We start from the raw sequence: 22,438 nt of genomic DNA on the forward strand, positions 1-22,438 counted from the left end.
AGACATTTTATAAAAACAAAATTGGAAGAGAGTCCATTCGAAAAAAAGTTTGTTATTTCTATTACAATCTTTTTTCGGTACCTACAAAAGTTATGCGGATTGTGCTTCTTCTATCGATAAAACTTTGGACTTTGTTTTGTTAAAATTTGTCCATCTGTTTTATGAGATGATATTTAGAGAGAGAAAAAAAGAATAGCAACCGTTGTATGATAATAGTTTGCCTTTCCAAAGTTAGTTCTGATGAGATGATCATATAAGTACAATACTATAAATGAATTCCCCACATAAAAACTAACGGTAAAGTAATATGTTTTGTTGTTTCATTACTCTTTACACACAATCCTTTCTCTAGTCCAAGCAACTCATATGTTAAAAGCCCAATTGTTGTCATTTTTTATCTCAGAGGGGTGGCTTTTAGACTTTTCGTGTAAATCTCAATCTGACATTGGAGCCCGAAATCTGCTTGTGGCAACAACCTCACATACGAAAGGCTCGGTGTCATATTTCCCCTAGTCCTGGTTAGGGAGAATGATAAGATCGTAGTCGTACTTTTCTTTGTGCAATTCCAAATTATAAATTCCGACATATTTTTCATTATAAGGCTTGATACTTTTTTAGTAGAGAAAATCACTGACTTGTATGAACCTTTGTGCAATTTATAATCAAGAAATCAAAGAAATATTAGTATGTTTCCTAAATCAGATAATAGGTTGGAACAATTTTAGTTTTTGTCTTCACAAAAATATGTCAGTGTTATTTTACTCCATATATTCAAATGACCATTACGTTTTCATTTACCATGACAGAATTTTGCCTAGTATAAAGTCAATTTTCCCTAAAAATATGTCCTATACGTTTGACGTTCTTCAGATGTGCTCTTATTTTGGCTCATCGGGTTGTTCATCGGTATCGTCTATATGATTAGATGGTATTTTACATCCTTTTACTGTTTGTAAGGAAAAACATCTTCAATGATTTTATTATGTGTTTCTGATCCGCAGCACGAGGTTACAGGATTTCTTCATAATGCTTCTCTATTGGTTTTTCTATTACTCCAACCTTTTCAGAAATATAAACATTGTTTGACATGTTGAACTTCACCTCACATTACACGTACCATAACAGTTTGAAGTCAACAAAAAACTGAAAAATAAATATTGTTTGCTTAACGGCTTCGAACTTCGTTAACATACTTTGCAAAGTATTTGTTTATATTTTTATCACTACTTTGCACAAGTTAACTTATATTCTGTATCCAAAAAAAAGTTGCGAAAAAAATGCATAGGATAACAGATTTACACTGTAATGCACTTCTGTTTTCAATAATTACTTTTCGTCTTTTATTTCTGAAACTATTACTGGGTCGATGCCTCTGCTGGTGGACTATTAGTCCCCGAGGGTATCACCAGCCCAGTAGCCAGTACTTCAAGTACTGGCATGAAAATACTGATTGTTTTGTGTTATTAAAATTTGCTGTTACAAAATATTAGAAATTATTATAAATTAAGGAATGTATCTCTCTCTTGCAAAGCTCTGATTCCTTTCACTGATTTGGCTATACTTTTTGGACCTTTTGGATTATACATGTAGCTCTTCATCTTTTATATAAGCTTTGGATTTTAAATATTTTGGCCACGAGCATCACTGAAGAGAAATGTATTGTCGAAATGCGCATTTGGTGCAAGAAAATTGGTACTGTTAATTGTATTAAACAAGATTATTTAATTATTTAAACAAACCGAAAGTGGGTTTACAATTCAACGTTTACGTTTACTCGTTCGTTGTGGAGAAATTACATGTAAACCAGTCTCGCTTTATGATGACCTAAATTTATGAACCTAAACAAAAATACTTTAGTGAATGACGTTCCCATATTTTCATTCATTTTCCACGTGAGAAAAATAACTGTTCCTACTACTGATATTGTAAGGTGATAAGGATAAGAGCAATTATCCTTTTCAAAAAGGTATGTAAATTGGAACTAAGTTTTACTAAAAAGAACGCAATAGATATATCATGCTTTTCTTTGTAACTGGTGTTTGTTTGTGCTGTATCTGCACTCTTAGTAATTTATTTTTGTCATTGATATATTAGATTTCCATATTAGGTATTTAAACAGGATACAAAATAATTGTAATGTGGTCTGACATTCTCCTTTTGTTTTTCTCATATTTTTCTTTAGTATAGTAAGCCTTTGCTCTGTCAGACAGTTTTTATACATCCTTGAAGTAAGTCTGTGTAAATTGATTTTCAGTTGCAATTATGTTAATTGCATTACTATTAGGAATTTGCATTAGTTCTTCACTGCTTCCTGTTACGTAACCGCATGTTAGTTTTCTCATGTTTATATAGGAATACAAAATCTAATATCGTATAATTATAACCCCAAAAAATTGTAATGTGTTTAAACAATTGAATAGACATGTGTGGCATGCGAATGCTTTATGCAAAAAGTTTTTATTTATACCATTATTTCTCGCTATAATTGTTAAGTGATTTTACGTAAACATTGACTCGGTAATTTGTTTTAATATTATAATGATTACTAAATGAGTCCAGAATTATCAACTATGATTTATAAATTATGTATATAATAAAATTGTAATAAAACTCGTACTGTCTTGGCTAGCTGGTTCGTGGTTCGAACTGCCTGTGCAAAAATAGTGAAGTAATCCGTGATGACTAATATTGTCGATAGCTTCCCTTCGATAGTTCAAAGGAAAGGAAGTCCATGCACATTAAGTCCCATAGCGATATCGTTGACATGCTTTACACGTTGATTAGTAGGTGACTTCCTACGGACACATCTTCCACATTCCTCTATTCATGTCTGTATATTTTGCATTGGTGCTATTTATAATGAGAGTACAAATTATCCTTGCCCAGTGATGTGGTTTGATTTCTCCCAAGATGTCCCATGTCACTGTGTATTGCTTCCAACAGATGGTAACTGATTTATACATTTTGTGTAAGAATATTGTAATAAAACGTAAACGCTTCCAACAGATGGTACATGTGCTAATGGTGGTATCAGTTGACATATTTCCTATTTACAACCGAACCTAGATGAAGAAATCTGTCATACAGCCATCGATAATTAAACTGCTCTACATGTGGTTCGGTCCAATGTCTTTCCTGGTAGGCTTGCTGTTTCCTCTTATATTATCCACAAAATGTTATATGTCAGGATCCTGCTCGTGAACGTTCCTCCAGTCTTCTTAGATCAAGATCTCTCAGTACGAGACCTACTTTTAACGTAAGACTGTCGATGTAATATTCTTGCATGACTACATTACAGAGGTCTTGGAGTGAATCACTTTATCACGGTAACTGAATAAGTGCGTCTGCATCTGCGTTGATTTTTCCAGGTTTTTACTTGATGTCAAAGGTAAATGCTGTAAATCATGCTAGCCAACGGTATCCTGTGGCGTCTGACTTCGCATATGTCAATACATAGATGACAAATTAAAACAGTAACTGAGTATAAAGCCTCCAGTGGACATCACAATATTAATATCCAAATGTATACCTTCATGCTGAAAAAAATCAAAGGAAGACTTTGAAAGAGTGGAGAGATTTCCCTTTACACATATGCTTGTTATTTAAATAACCAATGAGAATGACAAATAAAACATGACCAATACTGGACATCAATAGAATGAATAGAAATGTAAAAGGTTCATGCTTCAAGATCTTTTTAATAGTATACTATTGTAATGTGTAAATAAGAATACAGATCCAATAATTAAGTTCCAAAGGATATTTATTATCAAAACAGTAATTTCATACAGGTCAAAGTACAAAATAGAATACATTTGTTAGTAAAAAAGTTAGCATTTGATGTTGGAATAATAGTCATTTTGTTTATTTTCTAAGTTGATTGAAACTTATGCAGAGAGTATAAGTGTTGTTTATTCAGATGGAATGGTTTCTTCCATGACATAGGGCAGTTGATTCCATTGTGAGGTCAAAGGTCATGCCTAATTTGGTCAGTCTGATATCAGGAATTAGGTTCTCAGGCTACAATTGCAGGCTGCCAGCTTCTCACTTTTGATTTGACTGTTGAATACAAAGGACGTTTACTCTATAGGAATAAGTTTTCAATTTCACCCACCATCCACCCCACTATTACCAGCTGCATTTAGTTCTTGCATTAGTTCTTTACTGTTTCCTTTAACCTCACCGCATGGTAATTTTCTCATGTTTTTTTAGAAATAAATAATAAAATATCGTATAATTAGAACAAAAAAATAGAACAAAAAATTGTCTAAATTTTACGTATACATATATATATATATTGACTCGGTAATTTGTTTTAATATTATCATGATTACAAATAGTTATCAAAGGTACCGGGCTAATAAGTTAGTACGACAGCCGCGCGTTTCGTCTTCATAAGAGTTACCAGGGACGCTCATATCAATATATATATATAGCCAAACAAGTACTAAATGAGTTCAAAATTAGTAACTGATTTATACATTTTGTGTAAGAATATTGTAATAAAACGTAAACGCATCCGCAACTGTCTTGGCCATCTGGTTCGTGGTTGGAACTGCCTAAGATAATCTAATGAAGTGATTTGTGATGACTAATAGTGTTGATAGCCCCCCTTAGATGGTTCAAGGGAATTGAAGTCCATCCACATCAACTGCAATGGCGATATCGTTGACATACTTGGCAGTGGTCCACGCTTGTTGATAGGTGACTTTCTACGGACACATCTTCTACATTCCTTTATTCATGTCTGTATATTTTGCATTGGTGCAATTAATACGGCCAGTACAACTTATCCGTGCCCAGTGATGTTGGTTGATATGTCACAGGATGTTCCATGTCACTGTGTATGGCTTTCAACAGATGATACATGTTCTAATGGTAGCATCAGTTGACATTTTCCTTCTTCACTTCACTTCTACACGATGAAGAAATCCGTCCAACAGCAAAAGATGATAAAACAGCTTAACGTGTCTTTTCGGTCAAATGTTTTTTCTGGTAGTCTATGTTTCCCAAAAATTATTAAGTTCTAAAAATTCAGGTTCAAATTTACAAGTTGCCTTTTTTTTTACGGCGACTTGTTTTAATTTAATGAGGTCATTTTCAATCTGTCTCTTTTCTCCTAATGTTCAATGTTAGCCTGTCATGTTTTGGATTTTTTTGTCAGATTTTCGGAATCCTCCGGTTTTTATGCCTTATACAATTTTACCCATTAACTTCCAATTTTCCTGTGTATAATTATAAGCCATCAATTACATCTTTGTTATTGTCTAATAGTTTTTGAGAACTTTAACTTATTAATGATAAAGCTATGAAAAATCAAAAAAGAATATTTTCCCGCCAAATTAAAATTTTCTTAACTCGAAAACAAGCACATTGACCTATATATTATTTGTTTTTACGTTTTGGTTCCTTTATTAAACCTCTATCAAAATATACTAGTGTTATGACAGCTTGTTATTTTGAAACTGAGTAGCGAACTTCTTTTATACAGTTCCAAAAATGCCATGTATGTCAAACGGAAAGTGAATAAAGAGTAACGAAGAGACATTCAGAAACTTATGTTGAACGATACCATTCGAGTATTGTATAAATTCCTTCCCACTTAGGAATTAAAGAAATTCAGATGAACAGGATTGAATTATAGTTCATATATAGTAGAAAGGAGAACATCTCTAGTATTAATAAAAATATTGATGAATATGCATATGCTTGTCAGTGAACAAAAAAATATATATCGGTTCTCAATTTAAAAAGCAGAACAGTTTTTCATATTCTTACATGTAATATTATTTAGCAAAATTTATTTGGAAGATAAATATGAAGTTGGGTTGGAAAGGCTACTAATGTTGTAACAAGAAAGAATTTTCTAGACATGTATATCAGGAAACCATACTTGTGCATTTGTTTAAAACCACTGTGCTGTTTCCATCAATACGGTTCGCAGTGTCATTGATAAATATCAATTAGATGGTTCTGTATCTCCGGTAAAATATCATATGGTGCAACGAGGCTAAAAAGTTCCGAAGATATTGTCCAGGCGATAAGATACTATAAATTTCGACAGCACTCCATTTATGGGAAGGAAATTCAAAGTAAGCTATTGTCTGATTGAGTAACTACAAAAGATCTTTTACCAAATTCATCTATACACGTGGAAAAAAGTATGGCAACACTACCATTGAAAACAATGTAAAATGATATGATTGTAGAATGAATATAATTAGGGTTCTGCTAAATACTTTTGATCCTTTTATGATTTGAAATTGAATTCATGGTGTTAACTTACTTTTCATTTAATATTATTGCTACATGGTTATGACATAACAGCTGCACTGAAATAGTTTTTCTCACTTTTCACAAAAAAAATACAATTTTTGCAGGACTATTTTTTTTTTCCAATACATTGGTTCTTCAACAAATACAGTTTTTTATGCATGAAACTCATTCAGAACTTTTTGAATGTAAGTTGTTAACACAAATCCAATGAAAGTGTTGCAATACTTTTTTCCAGGTGTATACAAGTTTCAAAATTTGAGAAATTACTCTCTCTAGTTTGTGCGCTATTTTCATATTCCATGATTGGTCAAAATGTTATTGTTACGTTAATTTTTCTTGGTTTCTTATGAGTTTTCCTTTTGTGACGTCATGAAAAAAGGCGACCATGCCTTATAACGTCACATAAAAAAGTACACAATTTTTTTCAGATCTTTGAAAAGACGGGATATAAATCATTGGTGAAACAGATTTCACCACTATAACTCGTGTGTTACGATATTTCTCAACCCTCGACAATTAAATTTTAACTATTTTAAAAGCTTGGCAAGCCTCGCGCGCTTTAAATATAAATTTTAACTGTCTCGAGTGGAGAAATATCGTTACACACTTGTTGCAGTTGGGGAATCTATATGCCAAAATTTGACAAATGACAGCCATATGTCGCACCAAAATTAAAAGTTTGTGCTAAGAAAGCCTTAAATGGTAGAACCAACGACGATTTGACAATTAATCCTTATTCTTTGCATTTCTTTGACGAATCATCTGTCACACAAAATAATTCGAAACTGGAATTGGGCATGCAACTGTAGAGGGAAAGGCTAAAATAGGCTTCCAATGCCACCAACACGACAAACTTCTTTCATGGCCCTTTGTAATTGATTATTATACTGTTTTAGATGGATCTTCAAATGAATTTTATCTCTATGACTTTTTTCTTATGCTTTATCGAAACTTGATCGATATGGAAACCGTTATGTAGAATTATATCAACCTTCATATCACCCAGACTTGAATACATGTGCAGTATGTTCGAAAGAAATGAAATACTTTGTGAAGCCAAACGATTTACGCGCGTGAAATGACTGAGATGGCTATATATGACGGTCTAGAACAAATTATTCCTTCACAGTCTATTTTGTGGATGTGGTTATTTGTAAAAACACTTGCTTATAGTACATCATATATATCCTCATAATTGATTAAATTAAAATTGTTCATGTATTTTTTTTTGTGTTATGCAAAATTTGAGGGGGGAGGTTAACAGATCTATTGAAAGAATATTATTGAAAGAGAACCTTTGTCGACGAATTTGTATGGTTCGTTATGTGTTGTACGTTTACACCACTGTCCAAGGTTAGAGGCGTCCCGCTTACATGGGTAACTCCGCCACATTATGTATGTTTATGCCTGCCACAAGTCAGGGGCATGTAATTTAGTGATTTTTATTGTCTTTTGTTAATGTCTTACATTTTTGTTATTCGTTCTTTTTTTTTATATAAATTGGGTCGTTAGTTTTCTCGTTTGTATTGTTTGACAATTTCGAAGCCTTTTATATCTGACTATGCGGTATAGGCTCTGGCCATTGTTGAAGGCCATACGGTGAACTAAAGTTGTTAATTGTTGTGTTATTTGGTTTCTTGTCGGGAGTTAACTCATTGTCAATCATACCACATCTTCTTCATTATATTCAATATCATGCCGCCCCCAGTAAAACAAATGAAATTAAGCTTTCGGGTATTTATGACTTAACAATGACTTAGCTACTCGATGACGAGTGTATATGATCAAGCTAAATAACTACCTGGTATTCAGAGCGTTACTAAATAGTTTTCTTAAAAAATCATTGGGATACAACGGACACTAATAAACAATCAAGTAGTAGAGAAGATAGTAGATCAGACGTTTAACAAGACTAGTACTGATGTTTTTCAAGGTTATTGCAGTGATGACGAGGTTTTGGGTTATTTCGATGTGTCTACGTTGTTTATTAAACTCTAGATTTCAAATATCGTTATATAACTATAGTACACCATATTCACAAAACAACTTAAAAACTTTAAAAAAAAATGTCCTTAGACAGTGACTTTTTATGTAACATTTTATTGAGAAGTGTTTGGAAGTTATCTTTTCAAGTCGACATATTGCTATTCACTCGCAATAACAAATATGTAACATGTGTAATGGACATAGATATAATCGGACATGGACAGCATGTGTTTATTATAGTTTTGACTGGACATCATGTGTTTATTATAGTTTTGACTAGGTTGTAAAATTAACTGTGTGAAACCTCTTATCTTTATTCAGTTAATCTATTTATTATAAATGATAATAAAATGACCTATATAATTTTTTGAGGAACGGTCATATCATATGAAGAGTTAAGAGGTATTTGAAGTAAACTGTAACAGAGTGTTAATTACCCCGACCATACACGTACGGTCGGACCATATGAGTATATACCCAAATGGTCATGACTATACGGATATGGTCCAAATACTCATATGGTCCGGAACAGTTATATAGCAAGTACATATTTCTGATAGATTCATTGATTCTCAGTATCAATGTCTCTCTCCTTTTTCTTTTTTATTGTGGGAAGATATCTGTAAATGACGTTACTGCCTTAAGTAAATCAAAGTTTAAAGCAATGTTAATATCTTTATTTTTGGTAAAGACTTATCAGCCATGTTGGATCCTACTCTCCACATCCTGAAGGTCCAACACTGAAAATATACATGAAATATGTGCTTCAATTTGTATACACATGGTAGGCTGGTCCATGCATTATAGGTTGTCTGGTTTATTTTATTTTTTGTGCTGATATGTCGCAGCAACTAGTGTAATATCGATATATGTTCGACGTTTCCTCAACTTTTCAATGGTGTTAGATACATACCTGACGAGCTCATTTAATAATGACATGGTGTTATTAGTTATGTCCTATCGTTTGGGTTTTAAGGCTTTTATATTAAAAAAAATACGATGCAATATAATTGTCAAGACAATTATTTGACAAATTCCAAATCAAGTTGATTGTGAAACAAATTTTATCATCATGTAATAGGACACAAAGTGCCATCAGCAGTTGTCAAATTCGAACTATATAGTAAGTTATTACAAGTCTAGGACTGACAATATATGAACTGTCATAAATAAATCAACACACTGATATATTACAAAAACCATAAAAGAAAAACCGATATGGAAGACAGCAACCTACGGTAACTGTGTTTATTAGTCTTTTGACTTGCAACAGGTACACATAATATGTGTAGTCGTAAGTATGCATTAGATAAACTCCTGTTCCAGGACCGTTATATAACAGCATATCATTAAAAAAACTAATAGAAGTTTGTTGAGTTAACGAAAGAGTTGAAACATTAGCATACTATGAAAAAGTATATGTTTACATTTTACTCAGTATTTGGTATGTAGCAGACTAGTGTCACAGACATATGTTATTGAATTACCTTTTTTCACACACAAAGAAGTGCTTCGTTGAGCATGCCCTATCGTTCCAATGAAGTTTGCCATCATTGTACATGTGAGTTGATAGACAGTGTTCATAATAACGCCCATTAGGCTCGCCAGGTCCCCAGTCAGTAAAATCCAAGTAGGTGGAACTAGTGTTCCAGATGAATTGTCTTTTGGCATTTAAAGCATTTGCACCAAGCCAAACCTCTCCAGCCAAACCAGCTGAAGTAAATATTATGATTAAATAAGACTTGATCTACAAAATATGCTCAAATGAGTCCACTTATTTTTTTAGATGATTGCCTTTACTTCGTGTACACAAAGACTTGTTGCAAAAACATGTTTACATATAAAGTAATGAAAATGCATTTACGAACAATACTCATCATTATCCTTTTGCAGGATGAATTTAAATATACTTTAAGTGTGTGCCGATTTTATAAGAAATGAAGGTATTTTTTTCAAATCGATCGTATAAATTATTGAGGGAAATGGTATCAATAAATACAGCAAACAAGCGTAAAAAAGGTAAATTTTTCGAGAATTTTAAACTGTTTTTTTGGTACATAGACACTCGAATCAAATTGTATCTGCACGCGTACAATATCATTCAACTCTTGATGCTATTTGGTTTTCAATATGTGTTTGGTAGCGTTGTTGAGTGTATTATTGCAGCTAAATTATTATTTGTCTCATCAAGAGACTATTTTCATATTACCGACTTCTGACTCCAGTTTATATTATTTTTCGAGAGGTTACATACGAAAACCTGGTACTTGGTCAATTAAGAGCACCGTTTAGAAATAACATCAAACATTTATATTAATCGATACATTCTTGGGGGAAAAATAAACTCATCATTAGTACCAGGACTAAATTTAGTATATACGCCGCCGCGCGTTTCGTCTAGAAAAGACTCATCAGTGACGCTTGAATCCAAAAAAGTTAAAAAGGCCAAATAAAGTACGAAGTTGAAGAGCATTGAGAACCAAAATTCCTAAACGTTTTGCCAAATACAGCTAAGGTGATATATGCCTGAGGTAGAAAAGCCTTAGTATTTCAAAAAATTCAAAAAATCATAAACAGTAAATTTATAAATAAAATCAAATCAATGACAATATATACTGCTTCATATTTTCTTTACACGACAGACTCATAAGAAAAGAGTAAAATTTGCCCTCAAATTACACCGATTTAATGTTTGATGTTTCTTCTTAACATTGCTCTAAATTGACAGTACCAGAATGTTGTAGGTAATTATAACCTGTCGAAAAAGAATATAAACCGGAGTCAAAAGTTTAATATGAAAATAATATATTGCCTACTTGTATCTATGTTTGGCTTGGGAAGGATATTCATCAGGAAGCTGTTTTCTCTGGCAGTTTTAATTTCAGCTAAATACGCATTTTGGTTATCTTGGCAGAGGTTCTAAAAAATAGGAAATATCAATTTGAAGGAAATTTTATCAACTTAATTGTAGCCTCTTTTTATTCATTTCATTACCTCAAAGAAATACATCGATACACATGGCTGCATTTGCATAACTATTTATATTCCGAGTTCCACAGAAAAACGTCCTAGATTCTATATTTATAGATTATCGGTGATCATCTCAATGAGTTTGATTTTCTCGCTTGTTTACAGACTTTGAAACGAATCAACATAATGTTTTGAAATAAAATAATCATAATAAACTTTATCCCCGGCTAAGTATATATCTAGGATTTTGATTGGTTAACGCACATCGTTACCCATATCCCCGGACGTTGCTAACCATTATAACGGGGAACTTCACGCAAGTTTTCCTTAGTTCCATAATAATCCTTGTGAAATATTAAATTCTGTAGATTATCCATGCTGTTTGTAATAGAATATTTAATTCATTAACGAGTTTGTCCTATTTCGCCGATTATTTACACTCATTTCATTAAATGCATCACTGGACTGCCACATCTCAAGGAATGAGACTTCTAACTTAGATATGCAAATGACCCACATTGACCATGTTGACGTCACACCATCTATGACGTAACTCTCACAACATTGAGCGCCAAATTTGACTAAATCCAGTTTCTCTGTCTCCGTATTAAGAACGTCTTATATTTGATTACCTGCAGGGTTCTACCACAGGTAGAACCCTTCAACCCGTAAAAAATATGTAAAATTTCTAAATTTCAATAAAACTTTTTAAGATAGTGAAACACTTTGTACCCAAATTTCCATAAAACTCGCCCGATTTGGACCAAGACCGGGGATAAATTCGTTATCCGTAGATATGGATATTTTAACACTCTTCAGTACCCTGTGCACCCTTCGGCTACGCCTCATAGTGTACTGGGGTACCTCAGGGTGTTAAAATATCCCTATCATTTACTTGTATCAAATAATCCTTAAATTTTACAGTTCAATAACATTTAAAAATATTAAAAGGCTATGAAAGGATTACAAGGTTTATCAACCAGATTCCTACAAATTTCCTAAACGGGCTGATAAAGGCACCTTTATTTACGGCTTCCGGAATGTTATCGCATGCCTTTCGGTTATTGTCCGTGGGGTTTATCACATGCAACTTCAGGTATTTCCGTATTTCCGGAATGTTGTTTGTAAACATGGCAGACGACACGGACACTGCTGCTTTTGTTCAATCGTTGAAAAACGATAATACAGTTAGAAAAACTGCTAGTGACATGAGACTTCAACAAATGGTTGAGATGCAATAACAAGATGAGGTTAGCGGGAGAAATTCCTGTTGCGGAATTGGATAAATGTTTGGCTCGTTTCTTCATGACAGTTAAAAAAGACGACGAGTCAAACTATGAACCCCAATCTGTCAGATTAATGCAGAGCTGCATTTCAAGATATCGAACAGAGAAATGTGCAATAAATATGAAATTTTCATCACTCTAGAGATGTGATGTCTGTCAAACTGAAACAGCTTAAATCCATGGGAGCCAAAAAAAGGAAAGCAAACCCCTTCACAGCTGAAGAAGTGAATTTACTGTACGAAAAAGAACTACTTGGTGCAGGTAACAATTCTTTGCATAATTATTATTTATGTGATTGATATTTTAAGTAGCTTTGTCTTGTTATTTGACTCTATGTGACGTCACCATTTTCTCTAAAAAATGAACACATTGAAATGATCATGATGTAATTAAAAAAATGATTTGACTATAACTTGAATTATATTCCCCTGATTTTGTACAGTCGTAAGAATGTATATTATTTTAACCTCATTGTATACACAAGTCTAAATCAAATATTTTTTACTCAACAAATTCCTTAAATTTATTTTTACAGGAATCCTCAATCTCTAGTAAGAACGGTATGGATGAATAACACTCTACATTTTAGTTTGCGATCCCGGGAAAAGCACACAACTTTGAGATGGGGAGACATTCAAATGAAGGCAACTACTGATGGTCAACAGTATCTAGAACATACTGAGGGGATAACCAAAACAAGAAATGGTGCTAACTTCGATGCACGTGCCTTTCAAGCCAAGATGTTTGCTGACACATGTAATGTTTCAGGACAAGTTTTATAAGGGACAAGATTCAAAATAATTATTTTATTTTTTAATTGAATTACAGAAAAAGTCAATTTAAAAGCGCAAAACATAGTATGCATGTAGTGTAAATATGTATTAAACAAGATATCAAGATATTGCCATCACAAAATAACAGCCAGATATTACAAGTGTAGCTTTATATATATTATATTGTAAATATGTGTATAATAATGACATTTTAGCAATCAATATTGAACTGGTTTATCTTCTTTCAGGTAATCCTAGATCCTATACAAACATATAAACAGTTTCTTAGAAGAAGACCAGAAGATGTGGTTGCAGATGATTGTCCCTTTTATTTGTGATTTTTCAGGCAAATTAAGGATGACGGTGTCTGGTTTTCAAGACAAGCTTAATGAAAGAACATTTTAAGTCCTTATGTTAAAAAATGTGAAGACGGTGGAATTCAGGTTAGAAAAACTAATCATAGTGTGAGAAAAACTACTTTAACTGCCTTGGTACATGAGGACATACCAGATACACACTTAATGCAGCTGAGTGGACATACAAATGTTTAATCCATAAACTCCTATAGCTTAGCATCAATTGAACAAAAGAAGGAAATTTCTAATATTTTGAGTAAAATTGGTACAGGGAAAATAACTTTGGATAAAAACCCATGGCCTTTGGATGATAACAACAATGATAAACCATCAGATGATGATGCAGAACTTTTGTCTGCTTCCCAAGAAGCCGAACTTTCTTTTGTATTGAAAAACATTTCAAAATTTCGAATCTAATTCTTAACCAGTCTCAGCAACAACAACTACAGGAATAAATGAATTGACAGAAACAGTACATGAAAATCACAAAGGAATAGCAATGCATACGTTCGCAGGTGCAACTATTACAGGAAAGGTGACAATTAATTTTTCCAACTAAGAACATTAATATCATGAATATACAAGTCATGTAATTGTTTTCATACACGTATGTCATCCTGATGCTTATGTGCAATATGCAAGCTTTTAAAAGATCATGATCAGAATGTTTACATTATTGCTTGTCCAGCTATACACTCTTTGTTATTCAGTTTATCCTTAAAAATCATTTAAAGTTAATCATTTTCAATAAATGAACCTTAAATGATACATAATAGGGAAATTTCTAAGTGAAATAAATTTACCAAAAGAAAACAAGGACGTTTGAAAGGAGGGAAACAGAAAGAGAAGGGACCATAACTGTTTTTGTTTTTTACTTGGCAATGCCTACATGTAGGTCTTAAATAAAATTTGTCCTGCATTTTTTTTTATAGTTGAACTCATCATTATATTTTTTTTCATTCTTTACGGATCTGTAATTTTCATTAGTTTACTGAAATTATTTTCATAAATTGTCATCCTGTTATGCTAAATAACTGATCCTGCCTATGTTTGTTCCAAATCCTGTCTTGTCTTTTTCAAATTTCATCAAATGAGGGTGGATATGACCTTTATCGGGACTCCGGGATCAAGTGTTTCTAATGTTAAGATTTAGGGATTGACCCTTTCGAGATCCGAAATTCTATTTTCGGATGTCGGGATTTAAATTTATGTAAATTCGGGACCTCAGGCTTTCATGTATTTAAGCCGGGAATTTTGGATCAGGACCCTCCTACCCTCCTCTCAAATGGTAGCTCCCTCTGACAATAAAATGTTAACCAAACAAATAAGAATCCCTGGACAATTACACAATGCTTATGTTCGTAGATCTTCTTATCAACTTGATTAAATCAAAACTGAATTGACTTGTCAAACTTTTTTTTGTTAAACAAAACTAGTGTTTTTAAATAAAATACACTATGGCCTTAGTAATACATGTAGTAATGTAAAAAAGATTACGAATACTTCATGATTTTATAATTGCTGTCATATTATTTAAAGTGCAATTGAATATTTTATTGAATGATTTATATTCATGTAAAAAGTTTGAAGATACCCAGAGGGATACTCAACCACCAGTGCATCATTAAAATGTCACGGAACAAGGCAAAAAGAAGAAAAAAACATCTCATTCTGACAGTCCAAAAAAAAAACTACACATATTTTTGCTTTCTTAATTCATCTAAAAAATACTTTATCTTTCTAGTATGTTTTAACCTTTGTCTTGACATGTGTAGAACATTAACGGGTGTCTTCTATTCCGTCCGCAATTTTAGGGAAAGTAAAGTCTATATTTAGAATCATAGTTGAAACTGAAACTACTAATGTATGATATAAATAGAACAAGTTATTTTCGCTTTATCAAACTTCAATTTCGAAGGAATAGCAAAATTTGTTATTTTCTTTTGTTGTTCCATTGTCATGTTTGTGTATCTTTCCGATTTTTTTTTATCAAATGCAATTTTAAAATAAATTAAATATAAAAAAGAAAGTGTGATGTTATTGCAAGTGACAAATGAAAATGTTTATTTTCAAGTCTCAATTCAAGATTATTACCGAATAGAGTGATCATGCATCCTCTATCATACATGTAATAAGGGGACCAAAAAATGTGAAACTTGTAACTGCCGTGCTTTTAACTAAAAATCAGTTGTATCTAATTGTCATATTTATGAACCTCTGCAGAAATACTAAAAAAATGGTCTATGTCTAACGAGCTTGATTTAACAGTATAAGGATTTTGCACAGGCAGCTCTATTTCATCTCTCATAAGCCGTAATTATTTGCACCAATGGTTTTGACGTTATGTTTTGAATCGTATATTTTTGAATCTGGCCAAACGATCAATAAATTGAAATCTTGATCATGTAAAGCATCTGCCAACTTTAAAGATTTTGCCTATGTATCATGTGTACTTTTGGTGTGTCATGCTTTTAATTTCAACAGCTCGTATCTCAAATCAAAAATCAATTACATCCCTTTGTTCCCCCTGCAACTGATTGTCGGTTTGGGAGGGGATTTTTTTTACCCCTGTCCGTCCGTCCCTTTATTGGTATATATATAGTTATTTGGCATAACTCCTCTTATTGTTTGATTCCTAGAAAGTTTTCACTTCGCTGTTTGTTGAGTATTTATAATATATAAGCACGTACACTGCGCTTCAATAGAAACGATTCCCTTTTCAAACATTTCTATGTGACTACATGTCCATTATGTATTCTGTGTGCATTGAATGGCTTGAAATGTCATAAAATGTGTCTATATTGTTGCATGGTCGATTAAAGCTTTTGTTATATGATTTTTTAAAATAAATATGAACTCATAACTACATGAAAAGCATGGCCTGTACAGTGTTTCTTACCAAAAAACACATATATCGTTCTTGAGGTCAAAGTTCAAGGTCATATGAAGGTCAAAATTTTAAGAAGGCACACCACCTCATGGTGATACATCCACATGCCAAAGATGTAAGGCCTAGATCAAAAGGTTAAGAAGTTATGGCCTACATGGTTGTGTTTTTCACGGAAAAACACCCATAAAGTTGACCTTGAGGTCACATTTGAAGGTCACTAAGGTCATCATGATGCAAGACACTTAACCCTGTGACGACACATCCACATGCCAAATAGCTAGGGCCTAGTTCAAAAGACATACAAAATTATGACCATTATGTACTTTTTTAATAGATTTTGCTCTTTTTTAATGAACCAATTTGAGGGTGGAGCCTAATTTAAACTTAAATTCCAAAAATTCTAACGGTTAAATTTTTAAAAAAATTTGCGAGAACAACCTACTAGTATATCACTCCAAATGATTAGTTTTATAAAAAAATTAAACGACACATTTTTTTTCAAAAACAAAATTCTTCTTCAAATACTTGAAGCACAGCATTCACTTTTCGGGGCTAATTCTGATACCCCCTATTAAAGTTCTGGCAAATGTTTTTAACCGGAATAAAAAACTTACAAGAAGGGGGTATCAGTGAACTAATATTCTCCTCAGCTATCATTATTAGCTATGCTATTGTCAATTTAGGATTATTTTTTTTTTTTACAAATTCAACCCTATACCCATATTTCAGAAACTTCCAATTTTGGCCGATACTAGTATGTAAAAGATGCCATATTTGAATTGCCAAATCTTTTAAACCTGTGGTTCAAATCTTTTAAAATTTTTACAAGATGTTTAGGTTGGCCTAGTTTATCAATGAAAAAAAATTAAGAAAAATTAAAGGACAGGAAATTTTTGGGGTATAGTGTTGGGTACCCCCTTAAAAAAAAGGATGAAGTAGAAGAGCAGATTAAACAATTCAAGGCAACAAACTGAAAAACAAACAGATTTTAAGGACAATACAGATACAATATCATTTTGATCAAAACCAATTACAGTAAAGGTATACCTTAGCCTCATCCCAAGTTTGTAATGTATACTGGATTATATAGCAAGAATCTTCATATTTTTGCCAGCCATGTTTCCAATTTTGATATCCTGCAGTATTTATAAATAAAATTAGGTAAATGCATTTAAAGATATAATACATAATATGAAAATAAACTTTCAAATTGATGCAATAATAATATTAACGTTAAGACTTTAATGTTTATATTACGTTATTTTTTATATCATCGTAATTGTTTTCCCAATAACAATAATAAGCAAACTCTATAATAAAAATTCATTATAAAATATTATATGAGATATAGTAGACAAAATCAGAATATAGATGTTGCAATGTAGATGTTTGACATTATGTAGATACTTATTTAAGTTATTTGTTATTAGAGTGATTAAGTTTTAGCATGTTCATTGTTGTATTGTTTTGGGATTTTTTTCAATTCTCGGAATCCTCTGGTTTTATTCATTTGAATTCCTCAAAAAATATTTGACCATGGTCCCTCATTTTTCTTTTATAAATTTTAAGTATAAGCCATCTGTAAAAGTCCTATGAAATCTTTGTTATTTTTAATTGTTTTTGAGAATTTTAACTTATCAATTATTAAGCTATGAAAAATCAAGAGATAATATTTTCCCGCCAAAATGTCAATGGCTAATATCTCGAAAACATTGACCTTTATTTTATTTTTTTGCTTTTTGGTTCCTTTATTGAACACCTTTCAATATATACTAGTGTTATGAAAAGGTTTTTTTTTTTAAACTGACATGCTAACCTTTTATGTCTGTGAGTGTTTGTTCACATATTATTTTTCAATATGATGGAATTTTACAAATTGTCACCCGAAGTCAGAATTTAGCTTATCACAACCCGGTATAATCCACCTTGTTCTACTTACGAAATTGCTTGTATAAAGATATAAACAAGACAGTTGTGTTCCATTCGTTTCATGTGTTTTGAGATTTTGAGTTTGCCATTTGATATGGTTCTATTCGTTTTAATTTGAACTTGGAGCTCTTTTTAAAAAAATGTTTTTGGCATACCTTATTCGGTAAAGATATTTATAGGTCAGTTTTCCTCTATTTATAGCAAGAAAAAGGTTGTCATTTTGCCAACTTTACTTACCTGGGAAATTGGCCCCTTCATCTGCCAAAAAAATATACAAGCTTAATAAGCACTATCGGTATTTTATTTCTGACATTCAATACAATTATCTAGAAAACATTTATATTGTAGGAAATGACCATATTGATAAAGTAAATGAAAGCTAGGCATTGGTAGTTTACCACTGTTCTAAAGTCATAAATCCGATTGACACACTTAAAACGACGAAAACACATCCACTTAAAGTGTAAAACTAGGATTTACTGCACATGTGCTTGACCAGATTTCATTGATGTACAAATATATGAATAAATCCGGACATAAACGGGAAGAGGATCGACATTTTTGTCTCTTACCAATATGTTTTTATCTTATGAAATCACGTTTTCCCTGTATCTTTTATCCAATAAAGTAATTTCAATCGAACATAGCGTTATATTAAAATGATTACATATCATGAACAAAGAACAAAAGTTGTAAAAAAATAAAATTTGATTTCAAGATAAATTTCAATTATAATAATAGTTTTGAGTTGATCACCAACAGATATCAATATCCCTCCTTTAAACACAACCAAACTCATTAGTGTTTGAACACAATGCTCTGTTATGATATACATGTATATATTTTTGTTTTTCATAAGCTGTATTGCTTCTGGTTTGAAATAAACTACTAACTGTAAACATTTCTACATACCACAAAAAGGAATACCGCAATATCCCCATTGTTCTGTATCAGGTTCATGATCATATGTATAGCACCAAGGTCCATATCGGTCATTGTCAGGATTTCGACAATAGTTATGTGAATCTCCTAGCAGCTGTTTTGTGTTTTCAGTCATATTGAGAGCTACTCTTGCCCATTCCCTGCAGGAAAATCCACTGCGTGTTGAATTTACGGTTCCAGTATAATCTAAACCCTCAATAGTTGTCAGACATTCTTTAGCTTTAATGAAGAATCAAAATCAGAACGCGGTAAATTGTTCTATTTCACATTTTTTCCAGTAGACCAATGGCTACACATTAAGACATGCTATACGCATAATTTCCTTAAGTGAGTTCATAGAAGCCATAAATGTAAAGTATATAGAGTATCGATCATTTGAGGACTAAAACAATGTTATAATATTGATAACGAAAAAATACATAATGTACATCGTTGAAACAATTACAGTATCATGTCATAACGTTTCTACAGAATCTTTCATTTTCCCCTTCTTTTCTCCAGATCAACGTTGACAGTTTGAACCACAATTACAGGTTATTTTCTGTGACATTTGGTCTCTTGTTGAAAGTTGTCTCATTGGCAATCATACCATATCTTCTTTTTGATATGTATTATAAGTTTTAATTGTGTTTAGCATTCCCATGCCAGTTGCAGTTAGATCGAAACGTGTCAAGGTTTATATGATGTCAGTGAAAGCTGTACGCAGATGGATTTAGGGAGTTTGCATCTCAATTTCAAAATAATACACTTTTTAAAACACTAGTTTATATTGATAGGGGATAACTTAAGGACTATAAAGAGCAAAACAAATAAATATGTCAATGTGCTTGTTTTCGAGGTATTAGTTATTGAAATTTTGGCAGGAACATGTTCTCTCTTGACTTGTCATAGCTTTATCATAGACAAGATAAAGTTCTCAAAAAAAAAACAAAAAAAAAAACACAAAATAAGACAAGCGAACATCCTTAAATGATTCTGGTATTCTCATAACATGTATAAGTGCAAACCAAAAAAAAAACCAGAATGAAATATTTTTCATACGATAACGAATATTGATAGTATCATGTTGTGACTAATATTAACACCTAATAACTGAATACTAAAGGCTATGATACACGTACACACATAGGGTACTGATAGTAACATAAAAAGTTATAAAAAAATCAACAAGCAAAGAGACAATGAATGTAAATATAACAACTAAAGATCAATCTATGAACATCTGCTTGCTATGCTATTTTAGGTTAAAGTTGCTAAAATTAAATATCACTGTGTTTTTATTAATAGTTATATATAAAATCATACCTACTACATTTACAGTCAAAACACTAAGAAACCATATTTCACAGAAGAGTGTATATCTTGTCAAAAAAGACACCATGTTCTACAAAACAGCGAAATAGTTTGTCATTATTTTAAAATCTGCATCAATCAGGGAGCAGATTTATTGAAATCGAATCATTGACTTTATAGTGAAAAAAATCTTTCATATTTATCGATTTGTATATTATCTCTGTCTTCACGCAATATAGGTTGCATTTCTGTTAATATTTACAATGCAATTTCTTACAGGAACTCATTTTACGGCTTAAACTGTACCACTCTTACTGTGAAGTTTCGAAAAAATTACATCCTTGAATGGAAATTAAATCACATTTTCACTACTTATTATTCAAAGGTCAAAATAATAGGCTTTGCGGCATATTTTCAACATTTATGAGCCCCGGTTTTATAAGAGTTTAAAGTTGTACTAACAAATCTTTACTACCCCTACCTTCACTTTTGTTTTCTCGTTGAATTCAATGCAGTCGCTATATGTTTTAATTTATGCTGGATATATTTCCAAGTTATATCTGTACGAGTTTAAACATATATTTGTATATATCTGGGAACCAGTACGTTATTTAATGAATTTAGCTATTGGTATTATATGTCTCCCCAAAAAAGGCGTGGTTTGTGAAACTGCTGTATTTACAAAAAAATAAAATTAAAATCACAAAAATACTGAACTTAGAAGAAAATCAATTCGGAAAATCCATAATCACATGGCAAAATCAAATAACAAAACGCATCAAAACGAATGGACAAGAACTGTCATATTCCTGACTTGGTACAGGCATTTTCAAATGTAGAAAATGGTGGATTAAACCTGGTTCTATAGCGCTAACCCTCTCACTTTTATGACAGTCTCATCAAATTCCGTTATATTTACATTGATGCGTTAAATAAACAACATTGCTGTATTTACAAAATGCAACCTATAAGTGCAAATATAAGTTAATCTTTTTAAATCATGGTTCGAAGATCGGAAAACTCCAACTAATAAGGTGTCGATCTAACCGAAAATTCATTACTTATAGTTCTTTTGAATATTTTTCGATAAATAGGCTTCATAATATTCATAACCAAATTCATTGTAATAAGCTTATTGATTAAATCCGGATTAATGAAGAAATGAGAAAGATTATAAAACGGAGGGAAGAAAAACAGTACTGTATACCTACTTCTCTAATGTAATTTATAAAATAAAAATAAAACACTATGCATTTGGAGAGTAAAAAATCAGTAGCCTGTGCTTACCTCTGAAAGCTTTGTTGCTGTTTGAAAATACCATTAGTGGGGATGTTTGATATATGTACTGCGTATCGAATCAGCACTGTTTGAAAAGGTTAGCAATCAATTGTAATTGTGATAAACGTGGTGACGTGATATTTGTCACAATAGTTCTTATCCTTTCACCAAAAAAAACCAAACTATAATACAATAATTATCTTAATATAATTAAATATTATTTTACATATTGATAAAATCGTATAACTAAGTGTACCAAGTAAATGTTCAATTGCACGATTCTGAAATTACAATTGCTTTTATAGTCTCTACACATTCTGTAAATGACATTACATTTTAAAATTTCTGTCAAATTATAAATAAAAATGTACAGCAACAGTAAATTTGAGATATAATCATACTTTCACTATCCTAACAGGTTACCAAAACAAAATAAATGTATAGTTATCTAACTGGTAC

At 32.0% G+C, this 22,438-nt stretch overlaps 1 protein-coding gene across 2 annotated transcripts; it reads right to left on the minus strand.

The window, feature by feature from the left end:
* Window positions 1-8,917: 8,917 nt before the first annotated feature.
* On the minus strand, window positions 8,918-22,092 carry LOC134702126 (alpha-N-acetylgalactosamine-specific lectin-like). Of its 2 annotated transcripts, XM_063563220.1 has the most exons (8): window positions 21,989-22,082; window positions 20,714-20,792; window positions 19,379-19,627; window positions 18,704-18,724; window positions 17,585-17,673; window positions 11,079-11,181; window positions 9,750-9,975; window positions 8,918-9,002 (listed from the first exon to the last, which is right to left on the minus strand). In XM_063563220.1, exons 2-8 carry the CDS (start codon window positions 20,787-20,789, stop codon window positions 8,975-8,977), a joined length of 792 nt encoding a protein of 263 aa, XP_063419290.1. In that variant the 5' UTR covers window positions 20,790-20,792; window positions 21,989-22,082; the 3' UTR covers window positions 8,918-8,974. The 2 variants fall into 2 exon arrangements, with proteins under 2 accessions (XP_063419290.1, XP_063419291.1); XM_063563221.1 differs by lacking the exon at window positions 20,714-20,792 and having other exon boundaries at window positions 21,989-22,092.
* Between the last annotated feature and the right edge of the window lie 346 nt (window positions 22,093-22,438).

The sequence above is a fragment of the Mytilus trossulus genome, unplaced genomic scaffold, assembly GCF_036588685.1.
Source record: "Mytilus trossulus isolate FHL-02 unplaced genomic scaffold, PNRI_Mtr1.1.1.hap1 h1tg000398l__unscaffolded, whole genome shotgun sequence".
Lineage (NCBI taxonomy): Eukaryota > Metazoa > Mollusca > Bivalvia > Mytilida > Mytilidae > Mytilus > Mytilus trossulus.